A 15,674-nucleotide genomic window follows, 5' to 3' on the forward strand; every position below is an offset into this window, starting at 1 on the left:
CATAGATAGCCAGACATGTTTGAAAGTTTTCCGCATTTCCAATTTGTAATTTTCTTGTGGAAAAAAAAAATACACAAGGTCTAATTCTTTTAGTGAAGTCTACTCACCGTACACGATTTCGGTAGATAAAGGTGCTAGTTATGGACAGTAAGTATTAGTGTTATTATTATGGCTTTGAACGAACGATACTTTTTTTTATCACCATTCAGCTATTGAGACTAGCGGCAGCGGTGAGAGCGGCCTGTACATCTACGTGGGGAACATTCAAAAATCGGCTACCGAGGACCAGCTGCGACAGTTTTTCCGCGAATGCAAAGGGATTGTATCAGTGTATTTCCGCCTAGAGCACTCTACTTACTGTCCAACAAAGATAGCGTTCATAAAGTTTTCGAATCGACAAGAGGTAAGCAAGGCGTTCCGGTTGAATAACACATTTTTCCAGGGGAAACGTGTCTTCATTGTCAGCGTTGATTCGGAGAAAAATTTTACTCCACGGTATTCGGTTATCGTGAAGAACATGAATGAGTGTTAGTATTGCACAAGACTGGATGCGTATTTCAATTTTAAACATAATTTTAATTTGGCAGATATAACTGAGGAAGATATCTATGATCACTTTAAAAACATCGGTACTATTGAATGCGTCCAGAAGCCAGCACATAACTATGCATACATTTCGTTTGAGCGCAGCGAGAGTGCTCAACGAGCACTGAAAATAAAGGACCGAAGCTTGAAGGGAGTAGAAATTGCAATGGGTTCAATTAAGAGGACTATTTGTATGTTGTTAGAGAAGCCAAAGGGGCTTCCATTCGCCAGTATCAAAGATAAATGCGAAGGTTTGTGCTTAAATCTGATGCGTATATGCATTTCTTTTGATAATCTTATATTCCAGCTCTGGGTTTGAGGTACGAACCAGCTGCGGAAGATGAAAAGAAACGTAAGATTTTATTGACTAATCTAGATTTCTTTTTATTAATTTCATCCCGTTGATTCTAGTACTTGTTACCAATATCCCTCGACAAGTTCTAGAGAAAGATATTGTAGATTACCTTGGAAAATTTGGCAAGATTATGGATTGGGAAATGCAAAAGTCGCCGATTTCTGTGCTAACTAACATTGGTTATGTTACTTACATAAATCCTACAGTTGCTCGTCATGTATACTTGTACGGGCCACACCCCTTTCAGGGAGTTGCTCTCGATATTTATAATCCACGGATAACGTACGGAGAAATCAAGTCTACAACCGCCGTATTGTTGAAAAGAACAAATGTCTGTAAGTTTTATACCTGATAGATAATTGTATAGTCAGTTTTGTGAATCGGCTCTCGTTTTTTAGATCTAACTAACGACGAAATATTCCAAGCAATGAATGAGTGTGGACGCGTTACCTACATCCATCGAGTTGATGCGAAAAGATACTGTACTATTGTTCGCTTTCAGTTCTACATTGCTGTACCTCAAGCGCTCAAAGTTAAGCAAATAGCAAATGAAAATGTGTACATTACAAAATTTTCCCAGGGTAGGTATTTATGTAGATAAGATTCGGTGTGAGCCCACTAAAATGCTCCATAAAAAGATTTCTTGACATTTTGCCTAAATAAGATTATTCATCAAATCATTGCTCATTGTTAGGAGACGGTACAGAATAGCTCGATCAATAATCCACGGTCAATTGCCATTTAAGCATACCTCTTCTGTTTACCTTCCAGAAAGTTATTTGTCAGACATGGCGGCGATTCCGGAAGCATTTCCTAAAGGAAGCATTCGCGTTTACAAGGAGGCAGCTCTACGAAGCATGATTGAAAAAGAAGATCGAGCGGAGATGGCACGTTATCGAACGGTACCCAATGCGCTCTATATGAATCCGAATCCAGAGTTCTATCTAAATGAAGGTAGTTGGTTTTTTATTCGCTTTATTTTTATTATTTACTAAATTTTATATATTTACAGTGCAAATCATGAATTATTCGCCAGGAACCAGTTTAAGCAAGTTTCGGGAATATTTCAAGAAATGTGGCAATGTAATAAACTTTCGTGAGATTTCTGAAGGATTTGTGAGGACAGGTTATCTAAGTTTCGAAACTAAATTGGAGGCTAGACGTGCATGTTCGCTGAATCAGAACTACATAAACGGGAAACGAGTACTCATTCACTTGGCAAACGAGTGTTTGTTCATTGATCCGCAGCTGTGTGTTAAGGTAGCTGGATTGAATACTTCGATTACGGATGAAGAGATCTACGATCACTTTAATGAAATAGGACTAGTGAAGTTTGTGCTTCGTAAGTCTTCGGAAAGGGCAATTGTGTGCATGGAACAAAAGCGGTCGCTTGAACCGGCTCTACGTATAAAACCGATGGAACGGTCTAAAATGGTAGTCAGCCGAGTAAACATTATATCAAGTTCAAATGGAACCGGAGGACAATCGCAGTTCTCATCTGGCTCAATAGCTCCATCAACACAGCACTCGATACAAGGTATTAGACCAAATCTTCTTCAAATCCAGACAGGATCGAATAGACCGAATTCTAGTGGGAGAACCACGGGGTCTAATGTTGGTCCGAGCGGCGCAATTCCAGGAGCCAGTGGAACAACGCTCAACCAATCGCAAGATTTCCATGGATCAGGTCCTGTCAGACCTATTTTGGGTCCTAATAGTACCATGATGGGACCTAATGAACCGATGATGGGACCTAACGGTTCAATGATGGGACCTAGTGGACCAACGCTGGGTCCTGGTGGACCGATGATGCGACCCCACGGTCCAATGATGGGACCTGATGGCCCGATGATGGGACCTGATGGATCGATGATGGGAACAAATGGTCCAATGATGGGACCTAATGGATCGATGATGGGAACTAATGGTCCAATGAGGGGACCCAATGGACCGATGATGGGACCCAACGGTCCGATGATGGGACCTCGTGGACCGATGATGGGACCTGGTGGCCCAATGGTTGGACCTAGTGGTCCAATGATGGGACCTGGTGGTCCGATGACGGGACCTGGTGGTCCAATGATGGGACCTGGTGGTCCAATGGGAGGACCTGGTGGTCCAATGATGGGACCTGGTGGTCCAATGATGGGACCTGGTGGTCCAATGGGAGGACCTGGTGGTCCAATGATGGGACCTGGTGGTCCAATCGGAGGACCTGCTGGTCCAATGATGGGACCTAATGGTCCCATGGGACCAAATGGACCGATGATGAACAATACACAAACTGGCCCTGTTGTAACACCTGCTATGCGACGTCTGATGCAAATTGTGGAAGGGGACATGATGCGTGTTAGGGCCTTTGCTTCACTGTCGATGATTGACCAATTTAATCTTATTCATGGAATCGTAAATCAATTTATAAACAATCAACAATTCCTCACCATGACTCCAGATAAGAAGATTAGTTCTCTGATAAGCGGACAAAACAATTTTGCGTATGCCAATTTATTCACGCTGTTCACATATCCGCAGCAGTTGAGAATATTATTTTTAATTCATGGAGATTATGTCAATACTGTTACGTCTGAGTCTGCTAACATGATGAGAACAGAGCCAATGCCTGCTTCGAATCCAATATCGTATCCTCAACACAACATTCCGGACGAACCAGAAAATTGCGAAACTTTGGCCCCTTGGCAAAGTAAGTTCGCCAATACTTTAACGCCCGTTGATACTAGCACCGAATCGAACACCAAACAATCAGCACAAGATCGTTTTGAAGAGGCTGAGAAACTAATACTTCAAGCGAGCGAAGAAATTGATCGAGGAGAGGATATAGAAGAAACGTTGACGGTCAGTTCTGATTCAGATATCGTACCTCCGGCACCAGATCCTCCAAAGCTTAGCTCAAGAACGTCCCGATCCAATTCACCACCTACACCCTTACCGGAACGATTGAGCAGGGTTTTAAGCAGGTCACCGTCGGCACGCTATCGTCACTCCCGATCGATTTCTCGTTCGCCGAGTCGTTCCGGTTGCCGATCAAAGAATGTTCACTCATTATCATCTAAGCGCCAAAGTCTGAGTCCACTTTCAAATGCTTTACTGCCAAGCTCATTGTTACGATACGATCGAACACTATCGAAGTCACCTCGACGGTATAGAGATGAGCCGGCTCGCCGCGACTCTCGGCGCGAAGCACCCAGGGCAAGATATCGGACAAGATCCCGATCACCTAATATTCCCAGTCGGTCTCGTTATGTGGCGCCACCGAGCATAAGAGATCGCCACCACCGTCGGTCAAGGTCTCCGGAGAGAATTCGAGTTCATCGCGCTCAATCGCGGAGTCCCCTGCGTCGAGTTCGTTCTAGAACGCCTTCGCTGAGCCCTAGTCCTCCGCCACGTATGAGAAGCGAAACGCCTTTGTGGGACGATCATAGTTATTCCCCAGCCAGAGATCCGAAACATCGTCGAGAACGGGACCCTTACGGTGAAGTTATTGAAGAAACAGGCGTTTCTAGTTGCAGTACGTATTGAGTAAAACAACCATATAGTTTATTTGTTTAAAATAATGTATTTTTTAGTTTTTGTTGGAAATTTACCAATGGATACATCCGAAGAATCTATCGTGGAAATTTTTGGCAAGTTTGGCCAAATTGTAAAACTTAGAATACCGACCTTCAACGTTCAAACGAAGCGAGCTTTCATCACTTTTGACACATTTGACCAGGCAGTGAAAGCGTTAGATATGCACCTGAGACAGTATCGTGGCCATTTGCTACGTGTCGCGTTCAATAACAAAAAACAAAGGGAGCGTCCCGGCTTTGCTGTCAATGTATCCGCTAGTGGAAGTAAGAAATTGATACAATACTTGGTTCGCATCTTTTTTTTTGGTAACGATATTTCTCCCCGTTGCAGAATATGACGAAATTGCCATCTATGACACATTCAAAATGTGTGGCGAAATTACGAACATGTGGACCAGGATCTATCACCAAAGGTCATACTGCGTTATTGATTTCAAGCACCGTGACGCGGTGAGGGCAGCAGTGAGTACACACAACTTACTCACAGGACACAGGTGCAAAGTGATTTCCATTGTGTAAACGATCAGTCACTCGAGATGGGCACCCCTGGTGGGAAAGCTACCTGCGGGAAGGTGAGTTAGTTTCTGATATGACACATTTTAAAAATATAATTTTAGTTAGATAATAAGATACATTTAAGACGATTCAGAGTATCCAGTAAAAAATAATAACACTATATGACACAGATTAGTATAAACGAAAATTAACCATACCGTATTTAGGAAATATTTAGCAGAGAATGAAAATTCAGACGGCGTAGACGATTTCTGTTTTGTTTTTGACTTTATACTAGCAGTTAAAGTATAGATATAGTCAGCTTAGCTAATTAAGTGCATTTAACTGTCTTCACAGATTTTGAAAAGAAAATGTTAAAACTAATTTATTTTAAGGTTTTAGTTTATAACACTATATGTGCAAGATCCACAAATAAATATCTCAGCTATAATACTTGATGGTGAATATAGATGTAAGTATACTTATAATTTTCTGAAATTAAATTAATTCATTAACTACAAGCTAGTTTATAACCATGTAAGTAGCAGGTAGCCATAATTCGTTTACTTGTATTCTTCTAATCGAATAAAGATTCTATTAGAATATACTTATCACAAAACCGGGAATAGTTTCTTAGTTTGTTTGGAAGTTGTTGCATTATATAACCATTACATTATAAAGACTTAACAATAGTTCATTATTTGGAAACTCATACTTTCAACATTTTTGTTCAATTGTGTAACACTATGGTTCAATAATTTTCGAGGTCAAGATAGTATTACACATTGATTATTGTAGAAGAGCTAGGCACTACAACAAAATAAAATTGCGAGTGAATTTGTGATCAGAAAAAAAATCTTTGTTGAATATTTCATTTTTGGAACCCAGGTTGTTATGGAGGAGTATCGTCAGATGAAACTTATGTTGAGGTATTCTCTAATTCGACAATTGAAAAAGTGATGACAGATCGGCAGACCAAACGAGTATAAAAGTTCGAGTATACAGGAAATTGATCCGTCGTTTCGCTAGTGTTTTCTATGGCTACCTGGATGCGAACCAACTTCTGCTACACGATCGATGTTATAAAGGCATCTTTCTTTCAGCTGTTTAATTTGTCGTTTACATAATTTGGAAACAGAAAAGTGGAAATACTGGAAACTTTTAGTGCCATTTCTAAGCTCTTTGTAAATGTTGTGCTGGAATCGAATAAATCAACTCACTGAAAAAATAGGTTAATGAAAACCATTTCCTGGTTGCCTTTATCTAAGAAGAGCATCAAAACTATTCAAGTTGGTTTTCTTATGGACCAATTTTCACTACAACTTGTACGCCAGATGATAGCCAACATTTTTAAAGACAATATCTGGATTATTCATTTCTTTAACGAAATTCGCGGACACCTTACAAGTTGAAACCAGCAACTACTAAAATTACTTCATCGTTCGATAAAACATTTCTCATCAACTTCAAACTTGTGTCGACCATACTGAAACAGGAAAATACTCGCTATTGAAGCAACTCACTTCGGCTCAACAAGCACAGGAAATAGTGCAAAAACACTATATGAAACACTAACTAGAACACGACTGGAAATCCTGAAGCATCCCATTATCAATGAAAAATGGATCCATTGAGGTTAGCATACACGGCCTCAACCCGAGCACAAGTAGCCGACAGCTTGCATACCTAATGCATGAGTATGGTGAAATCCTTACAATCAGCGAATAATTCTGGAACAATTTCTATCCTGATTTCCCAAATGATGTAAGATTTATGCGCATAAAACTTTCAACACCGATACCTCCGTATACGACACAACCATTTGGGTCGCTAATCTGGAAGCAGAGGTAGCATCGCTTCAATAAAGAAACGGCTACATCGACAGCAAAACAAACTACAAGGGGAGAATAGATTGAAAAAAAAAAAAGAGCCTCGAGGAACGCATTCGTCCGCAGACAACAGATTTAGGCTAGAATTAAATTTAATGAAAAACCTATGTAAAGTTTCAAATTTATATAATATTCGTTGAAAATCAGTCTCACTACTGCCATCTTTGCTACGTGCTATTTGGCAGTTGTATTCCGACTGCATAGCATCGCTGCACAACTTAAAAAAGTTTGCACAACTTGTTTTAGTTTTTAGTCGCTCCCTTTATTCAAACTGGCAGTTGTAGGTGTTTACACATATTTAATTATGAGCTTAAACGTTTGTTTTCTGTGCAATCGAGACCTTCGATGCAGACCCACGCAAGATCGGAAATAGTGTGAACATCGGCTGAAGTCCACAAGAAAGCAAAAGATAGGTGCGAATCGTACAGTTTGCGGGGGAGGGCTTCGACGCCTGGATGTTTCGTTACCGTTGGCGGCGCAAGGTGTTCGGGATATCATTTTTAACGATCTACCAGCGGATTCAGCAGACCAGGGTGGAAAAAGAAAGAACGACAAGACGAAGGCGTTTCTAGTTACGTTCCAGACGGCGTCGAAGATCTTCTCAACAATTTAGTTCGATTAGGCTTATAGACTATTGTCACGGCAAAAAAAAAAACAAGATGCCGGTCGAAGGGGTGGACCGTAGCTAACAGATAAGATAGATATAGCAAGGTAGAGAAATAAAGTGACGGCGCCGGTGATTGAGTGGTAAGCGTGACTGCCACTCGCACCAGTTAGTCTGGGTTCAATCCCAGCCAAGCTTGTTGAGATTTTTTCCTGGGGTGGAAAAATCTCTGGTTAGCGCCTTCCTTCAGAAGGGAAGTAATACCGTTAGTACCCAGTCCATGAGTTTATGGGTCGATATCTTCTAGTCCAGATAGTGGAGTCACCTCTCTGGCGTCGGTGTTTGACCTCGTAGCAGAGAAAAAGGCGAAGAGAAATAGAGTTGTATTGAGTCGAGACGAAAGGACACTTGATACTTTTTGTTAATTCAGTGTATTCTTACCGATTAGTTTTTTTAATTTAATTTTATATTTGAAAATATTGTTTAGTTTACATTACATTTCTAATTCAATATAGCTATTGGGTGTTCATTCACAAGTCGTGAGTTTTTATCCCTATTGCTTACATGATTCGGTTTATTATTATTAAGATATAATATGCCTACGCAATGAAATGATTTTTTTTCAGTAGGAGGTTTTAAACCTATTTGCAGGGCCGTAGCGTGCGATTGTCCAGGTTGTAGGTTAGTCATGTACTGGACTAAGTAAGTAAAAACCATAAAATAAGAGTGGATAATGTGCCATTTCCACGTACACACTAAATTATTGTTCAAAGGCGAAATAAAAACAGAAGCCTATGTAAACATCCCAGTAGCGCAAAACCAATCCCGTTTTTAGCCAGAGACGAAACTGAGTAGAGTTCTGTCCCCAACTGCTGTCAAGGTGTATGAACTGGCAGCTGTTGGGTTGAGAACCGGGCACAGTTTCAAGGTCAAGTTAAGGTTGGTACTGTAACAACATTCTACATATGCTGATTGATTTTTATGAAGATCAGATCTACGGTGTGGAAAAAAAACTGCTTTTTTCGTTTGCGAATTTTGCGCATTCCCTGTCCAACCTTAAAACGGCATAATATTCAAAGGCGACAGAAGATCGCGCTACGGGCCTTTCAGTCCCATTCAGATTTATTCACAGTAAATGGTGTTGTTCTCAAATGTAAAATAGAGAAAAGAATTAAAGACAAACATGGTTGAATTGCATGAAATGAAAATTTTAACTGCCAAAATAGCGAAAATTATTGCAAACTTTATCGCTCGTTTTCTTAATTTTATAGAAACACAAGTGAGACAGATACGTGGTTATGGGAAGTTAAGCAGTCCACCTTCTTAAAGCTGTAGTAATGATTGTGGAGTAAATTATATCAATTATCATCGAGAAGACAACCTCACGTTGTACTGTGAAAACTAAGGTTTGTTCGATGCCAGGAAGTGTATCACAAAGTTTCCGGAACCCAGCCTAGGTCCAACCAATCCAACAGTAAGTTTAATCTCTGGATGAAATATCACATGAGTTTTCTTTGTGCTCCTGGAAGTGTCCCACATGGGGATCGTCAGAGTGACACTCTTCCTGAACCAAGAGAGCATCATGATTTGTCTTGGTGAGTGGCGTAGCGGTTTTTTTTATCTCTGTCATGAAGTGCTTAGAGCGTCTTTTAAGGAACGCTAAAGCTTCCTCGTGAGCTGTTTGTACATAGGAAATGGGAATAGATCATATGTACTCTCGCCATAATACGCACATTTTTCAGCATTCTTAATGCAAGAGTCATTCTCGCAATTCTCACTTCGATTATAATTACTACAATTGCCTATGTTTAGGGCAATGCTGTAATGCATGACGAGCGGTACAAACAGTCGAACAAGCAGATGATCCTTGTCGAAGCCAACGTAAATTTCCCAGCAGGATCACGAGAAGACATTTTCGAACATTCTTCGAGTGAATCAGAGGTTGAAGATTGTCTTCAATAATAGGAGTATTAAATTTTGTCTGTGTTGTTGGTACTGAGAAATTTCTTGCATTGAATCTCTTGAATTTTGTGATGCCGTATCAATGTTGTAAATCATGATCATGACATGATTAAAATTATTTTCAATGCAGTGAAGATCCATTTTTATCAGTCCCTTGGTGAATTTCAGGCTGACAAAACGGGGACATTGATAAAATCGGGATTTATTTTTTCTTCCTGTTCAATAAAGTTTTGTGCCTTTCCCAACTCGCTTTGTGGTAATTAAACAATGAGCTAATGGCGCTGGAAACTGCTTCTTGTGAAAACAGCTAAGTTACTGGAAGGCGATCAGAACAAAGAACAGCATGTGCAATCAATTTGCTACAAATGTGACTTTGATCTGTCAGAACCAAATCAATTGTTGATTCATTTTAGACGAGTAACACGCAGATCCATTTGAAAACAAAACTGAATAATAACCAGTAGAGCAGGCATTAAAAGGTAGTTTACCCTTAGAATTGTTTTGAGCAGTATTCCAGGATCGGTGTTAAAATCACCCGTTATAAACAATTTGCGATTCCTCCGATGAATCCAATAATCATATCGACGAGCACCAAAATTAGAGTTACTGCTTAATGTATTATTTGGTTTAAAAAAAATTCGGTCACAACGGCAATATGCACATTATGTACCCTGAAGAAGTCGAAAAATTTGCCGTCGCATGTTTTTAGTAAACGAGCATTCCAATTTAATACCGGCCTTGGTGCTAAAAATACTGCCCCGCTTCTGCGGATGCTGGTAGTACAACGACGGTCGACGCTTTCTCGCTCGTTTTGATGTCATGTGCCTTTCCATTTCGTTCGGTTACTAATACTAGCATAACCCCACCATCCGGTATTGTACAGTCCTTCGAAGAGATGCTCTGTTCGCTTCAGACAGCTAAATACGAATGAGGTTCGGACCTATATTTAAAACTTTTCATTATTTTATTGTTCTGTTGCCACACTATATTGGCGGTTGTGACCGAGATCAGCTGGAAACTTTCACTTTTTCTGAGCCGTTTTCGAAAGATTTTCAAAGCACTTTCCGTTGTTAATACATGTCTTATACATAATATATAATTTAAAACAACATTGGTACACATATTTTCGGCTAAACGGCGAAGAAATTGATTAATTTCATACAGTACAACAAAAGATATGCACGCTCCAAAGTATCAAGACTTTTCTTCCGAAATTTTGAAAATAAGATAAGAGCATTCCATCGCGAACAGCAAGGAAGCAGTATCGATGACTAACTAATGTTTCGCCGCCCAGAACACGGGTCTCAACACTGCATCCACAAAAAAAAAAACTTGAAAAATCCACGGCTCAGTTATGCGAACTGTGTCAAAGAAAATTTTGAAAAACGCTCTACCCAATTATCCATTTCTGCTGTACTATAGAAGTCATTTGCAATTTTCATCAACTCAATCCATCCAGGTCTAAAGCATGACCTTATTATAGTTCAGAGTAGAAAAACTCTAGTAAGAGAACTGCGGAGAGAAAAACAGCATTTTTGGCAACGTATGCCCCGGCATTGTATGGCAAGACGTCCAATGTTATAAGGATAGGCAATGTTCGATTGGATTCGTTTTTTGACAGCTAAACGCGAATCCAATCGATTCAAAATGGAGTCTCCGCGGTTCTCTTTTTAGAGTTTTTCTAGTTCAGAGTAATTTCTCACTCTGCTAGCGAGAATGATGATGTTTCTGAATCGATTGATGAAGATTGCAGAGTGTCGGAATACGCGTATCTGTTGTAGTGAAATGCAAGTGTAGTTTGAAGAACACCGATGTTTTGATGAGTGCAATTACAACGAAAAATTACAAACTACGTCATTAGAACAAGCCACTAAGTCGATCGTTTTTTTTTTAGTTTTACTGCAAAGTGTCCGGGCCAAGTGGTATCGACGTAGTGTCATGCAAATCTAATTTCAAATGTGCAAAAATATAAACCGTTTTTAAATGACATAAACTTAAACAAGTAGCAACTTGTCGCTACGATCGGTTATCAGACTTATAGCAATCGGTATACGTATCTTGCGTGTAATCTCGTATACAATGGTTATTCAAAAGTATTCGAAATTTCATTCAATGGCGATTTGTAACGTGTTTTTATTCAAATTTTTAAGAAGTTTTTCTAGAAATTGCCTTTGTGATAAAAGCTGAAGATGTGATACAAAGGCTTTTTCCTCTTTAGCTCTTTATTATCACTTTTTTATTTTTTTTTATTGTCCGACAGTATAATTTCTGATCGATTTAAACTCGAGGCGCCACGTTCATTAGGGAATCGAATCGCTGGGAGTGGAACTACCTCAACTACACAGAAAACAGATTTCAAATAAAAAAAACACAAGTGCTATGTCGGCTATTTGGAATTCTTTATGTAATCAGTTGTCAATTCAGTCAATATTATTACCGGGCGAGTATCCTACATACCATTCAATTTAATTTTACACACCTTAAAAGTTTTGAGAAAACGCCTGTTTTCTGTGTTCACTAGTTTTAAGCCGCTGTAAACGGTCAATTCTGTCTTGTGTTATTTTCACTAAAGTGCCTCGTAAATGCAGCCTACCACCAAGAAATCTGATTTTCCCGGGAGATTCCTTTCGCGTAAGTATTGAATTTTTCTGAGAACCAGTTGAAAAAGAAAATAAAAATTAAACAAAAATAATCTTAAGAAGTAGGTTCGGTAACATTTATTGCAAATTATACACTTTCACAAGTTTAGGTTCAATTAATCCAAGAAAAGTTGCGAATAATGAAAACGATGTAAGTTTATCGGGGTGATCATTTGAAAAAAAAATGGTAATAGCCGATAGATGGTCTATTCCTAAAGCCCATTGCCAACTGTCATGTTGACAAAGGATTTTATGTCTATGGATCCTAGTGCTATGTTTACAGATTAGAATTTACCTGAGTTTTATTTATTACATTAAATGACGCATTCCGGGAAAATGGGAATTGTTTCCAAAGTGTCGTATTATTAATTACCTGTATCATAAACCTCACCCAAAATATTAGAACGAAAAATTAATTCAACATATGTTTCTATTTGTATTACTCCCTGATTGTAGTGTACTGGAATTCTAGCACCACGACCATTGGGATCAACTCCACTTCCCGTGCGGACATGTGCGACAAGGTTAGTTGTAACAAAAAAAAAAACAAAAAACGTAGCATTTCGATTTAATAACAAGCATTTGATTTTTAGTTGTTGGGCGAAAAGCTTGGAATCACATGCTACGAAAAAGATTCGTCCCGATATGAGTTGTACCAGAAGGATTGAGCACTGCATCATGGAATGAGCTTCGAGGACATCACGTTCATCAGCACGATCTATAGTCCAAGCAATCGAATTGTTTTCTTGTTCCATCGCAGCCCTATTACTGGCAAAATTGGTATTGTTGGCGTCATGCCTGAAGGGGTCAGATGTTGTTTTATAAACTAAGCTAAACCTTTGAGAACGGACCTTCAGGTATTCAGTGTGTGTAGGAAACAACAATTTCGAAACTCGTTTTGCAATGCCATCAACAAGCGCCATTAGCCAGCGCTCGACGATGGGCTTCCGCGTGGTAAAATATACTTGTTTGTATGGAACCAAATACATCTTCATTCATGTATTGTGGTAAAGTCACAAATTTAATTGTTCTTATTTTATGTGGCTCAATCGGGTGTGTGCAACCGATATATATATATATTTTTCATGCATTTATTTTTCTTTTTGAAGTTCCATTTACTAACAACATTCCCTAAAAAATTTAGTTAAACTTTCTGTTCGAATAGTCGAGCATTTCGTTCAATTCCTACCATATATTTTACAACCACTTCCCCACATTTTTCATATCCTTGGGTACGAAAGTGAACCCGTTCGCTTGGTAACACTCCAGGATAACATTTGAATAGCGGCATGAAGCTAGATCCGGCCAGAAGACCGTAGGGCCCACATGTTGCTTCAACAGATGAACGCTTCTGTAGACAATCCTTGAGGAAGGTCTCCCCGTTTACAGTCCCGGTAGTCACAAACGGCGCACTCCGGTAGCCACATAATCTAACAACAAATCATGGCTATCTCCAATACCAAATAAAACAACGAACCATAAATTTTCAATTTTTTGGCACAAATCGCCCCGAAATACTTCTAAGAATAGATTCCAATAGATAAACCCAAAGATTTTTGATATCATAGCATTAAAAAATTAAATAATGTACAACCTTGTCAAAATATCGCGCATTACCACACACAGAAGATAGCGCTTCGCAAGCCCTGTACGACGAATTGGTGTACCTAGCGCGCAACGCTTCTATGAATGACGTCATCATCGACTATTTAAAGAACGGACTTGGACAGACACGCTCAGTTCCCTGTTGAACGGCTGGCGAAGCAGATCACTGCGCTGTGTTTTTTACAGCCAGTGTAGCTGAGCTAGAAGTCTAGTGTGGAGGGACGCTACCCTGTGTCGTCCAACAGGCGACCGCTCCAACTGCTTCCTAAATGCCGCTGCAATGTTGCCAGTAAATTTTTGGTTTAACTAGCACATGTATTTGCTATTTACGCTTGAAATTAAGTAATGTAGTGGTAGTAATAAGCTTCCCATTCTAGTTTAAACGCAAGGACAGTTTTTAAAACAGGATTTGATTAATTAGTTTAGCTCATCTAAGCAATTTTATCAATTCTGTAATTTAAAAGGTATTTGACGGAACTTGGTGAATTTGGCCCCACTTGCAACTGGTATAATTAACCTGCCCAAAGTGTTGCATAACGCAGGGCTGTTTTTTCAGCCCTTCGCTATGCAAAATCACGATATTATGACAGATGGGCTAAGCGCGGCCGTTCCTTTCAATCGCGAAAGGCCGCGTGGAATTTTGGTGAAACGCGCTAATAGTGTCGTGGTGGTACTAGTTGTCTCTTTCGCTCTACCCATCATCATCAGCGTTGACTCATTTTGCATTGTACGCTTGGGTTCAACGTTTGGTGCGAATGTGTTGGTAGGTAGGAGAACTGGCGGTAAAATGAACACGTTAAGCAGACATTATTTTCTAACTAATAAGTGAATGAGATATTACAATCACCTTATATGTTTCTTGTTAGACATGTTTTGTACATATCTGGTAAAAATACTTCGTCATAAACACATTTTTTCAAACATGATTCTTGATTTCTAACCATGTCCAAAAATGAGATGTTTATAGCGAGTGAGTAAATTGAACATGTGGCGGTGGTAAAATGAACAGCTTCTGGTGACTTGCAAAATGTCCTGTATGTATGCAATGCGCAGCGTTGGAAAGCATTTTTCCGATCAATGCTAATACATCCCAATAAATCATGAGCTTTGCATACACACAGGGCATTTCGCAGGCAAAAAAATGTCACGGAAGAATTGAATTTTCATGACGCAATATTAACCATTTTACAATCCTGTGGCATCGAAACACATCTACAAACTTAGGGTTATCCAAGGGTGTTTGAACTTTTAGGATCTGTTTGAGAGCAACTAGAAAGCTTGGTCTATACATGAGATGTGATAATATTGTCTAAAATTTGATTTTTCTTCACCGGTCCGGGTGTTTTTTCCCTCACACTAAGTACTAAGAAAATAAATATTTTACATTAAGTAGTATAGTCCTACGTCTACAGTTCGTGCAACCCCCTTAGGGCTGCCCCTTGTAGTTTTTCATTAAGAAAAGGGCCCATGAACATTTTTTCCGTTTTGTTGTTTGGTGTATATGAGCCGTTAATTTTTGAGGGGAAGTGAAAGGGAACATAAGCAAAACAAGTTATTTTGCTTATGTGCCTTTTCGATAATCTATTATTTCGCCAACAGCCCCGTTTCAGAATCGGCTTATTTAAGGTGTGTATAAAGCTTTGTTAGTGTCCATTTTAAGTAAGTATTAACCGGAATTGTTTACGTTTTGCTTATCGGCCCATTTGAAATGTTCTCGTAGAGTTTGTTTCAACCGTACGCGCAAGTTGCGTGTCATTTTTGAGTATAGTGTCTAGCTAGGAATTAATCAACTGTTAGACGGGATATGGAAACACTAATAATCCGACTTAAACATAAGTACTTACAAGACAACCCCCGTATTATATGAATAACGCTACTTTCATTTTTAGACCACTGCAATAGTGAGCTTCTGTTTAAGGATTGGCCAATTATGATAATGTTCAAATTCGTACA

The 15,674-nt window shown here is 39.4% G+C and overlaps 1 protein-coding gene across 3 annotated transcripts; it reads left to right on the plus strand.

Annotated features, from left to right (window-relative positions):
- Positions 1–14,708, plus strand: LOC131676819 (uncharacterized). Of its 3 annotated transcripts, none has more exons than XR_009303248.1 (12): positions 1–147; positions 210–403; positions 588–836; positions 893–937; positions 997–1,275; positions 1,339–1,521; positions 1,712–1,894; positions 1,953–4,466; positions 4,525–4,791; positions 4,859–5,099; positions 12,573–12,640; positions 12,710–14,708. XR_009303248.1 is itself a non-coding variant. In XM_058956160.1 (10 exons), the coding sequence occupies exons 1-10, from the start codon at positions 141–143 to the stop codon at positions 5,044–5,046; spliced, it is 4,233 nt and encodes a 1,410-aa protein (XP_058812143.1). In that variant the 5' UTR covers positions 1–140; the 3' UTR covers positions 5,047–12,566. The 3 variants fall into 3 exon arrangements, 1 of the variants encoding a protein (XP_058812143.1); XR_009303247.1 differs by having other exon boundaries at positions 210–527; positions 12,710–14,707; XM_058956160.1 differs by lacking the exons at positions 12,573–12,640; positions 12,710–14,708 and having other exon boundaries at positions 210–527; positions 4,859–12,566.
- The last annotated feature ends 966 nt before the right edge of the window (positions 14,709–15,674 follow it).

Source organism: Topomyia yanbarensis, chromosome 1, assembly GCF_030247195.1.
Source record: "Topomyia yanbarensis strain Yona2022 chromosome 1, ASM3024719v1, whole genome shotgun sequence".
In the NCBI taxonomy this organism is placed as follows: domain Eukaryota; kingdom Metazoa; phylum Arthropoda; class Insecta; order Diptera; family Culicidae; genus Topomyia; species Topomyia yanbarensis.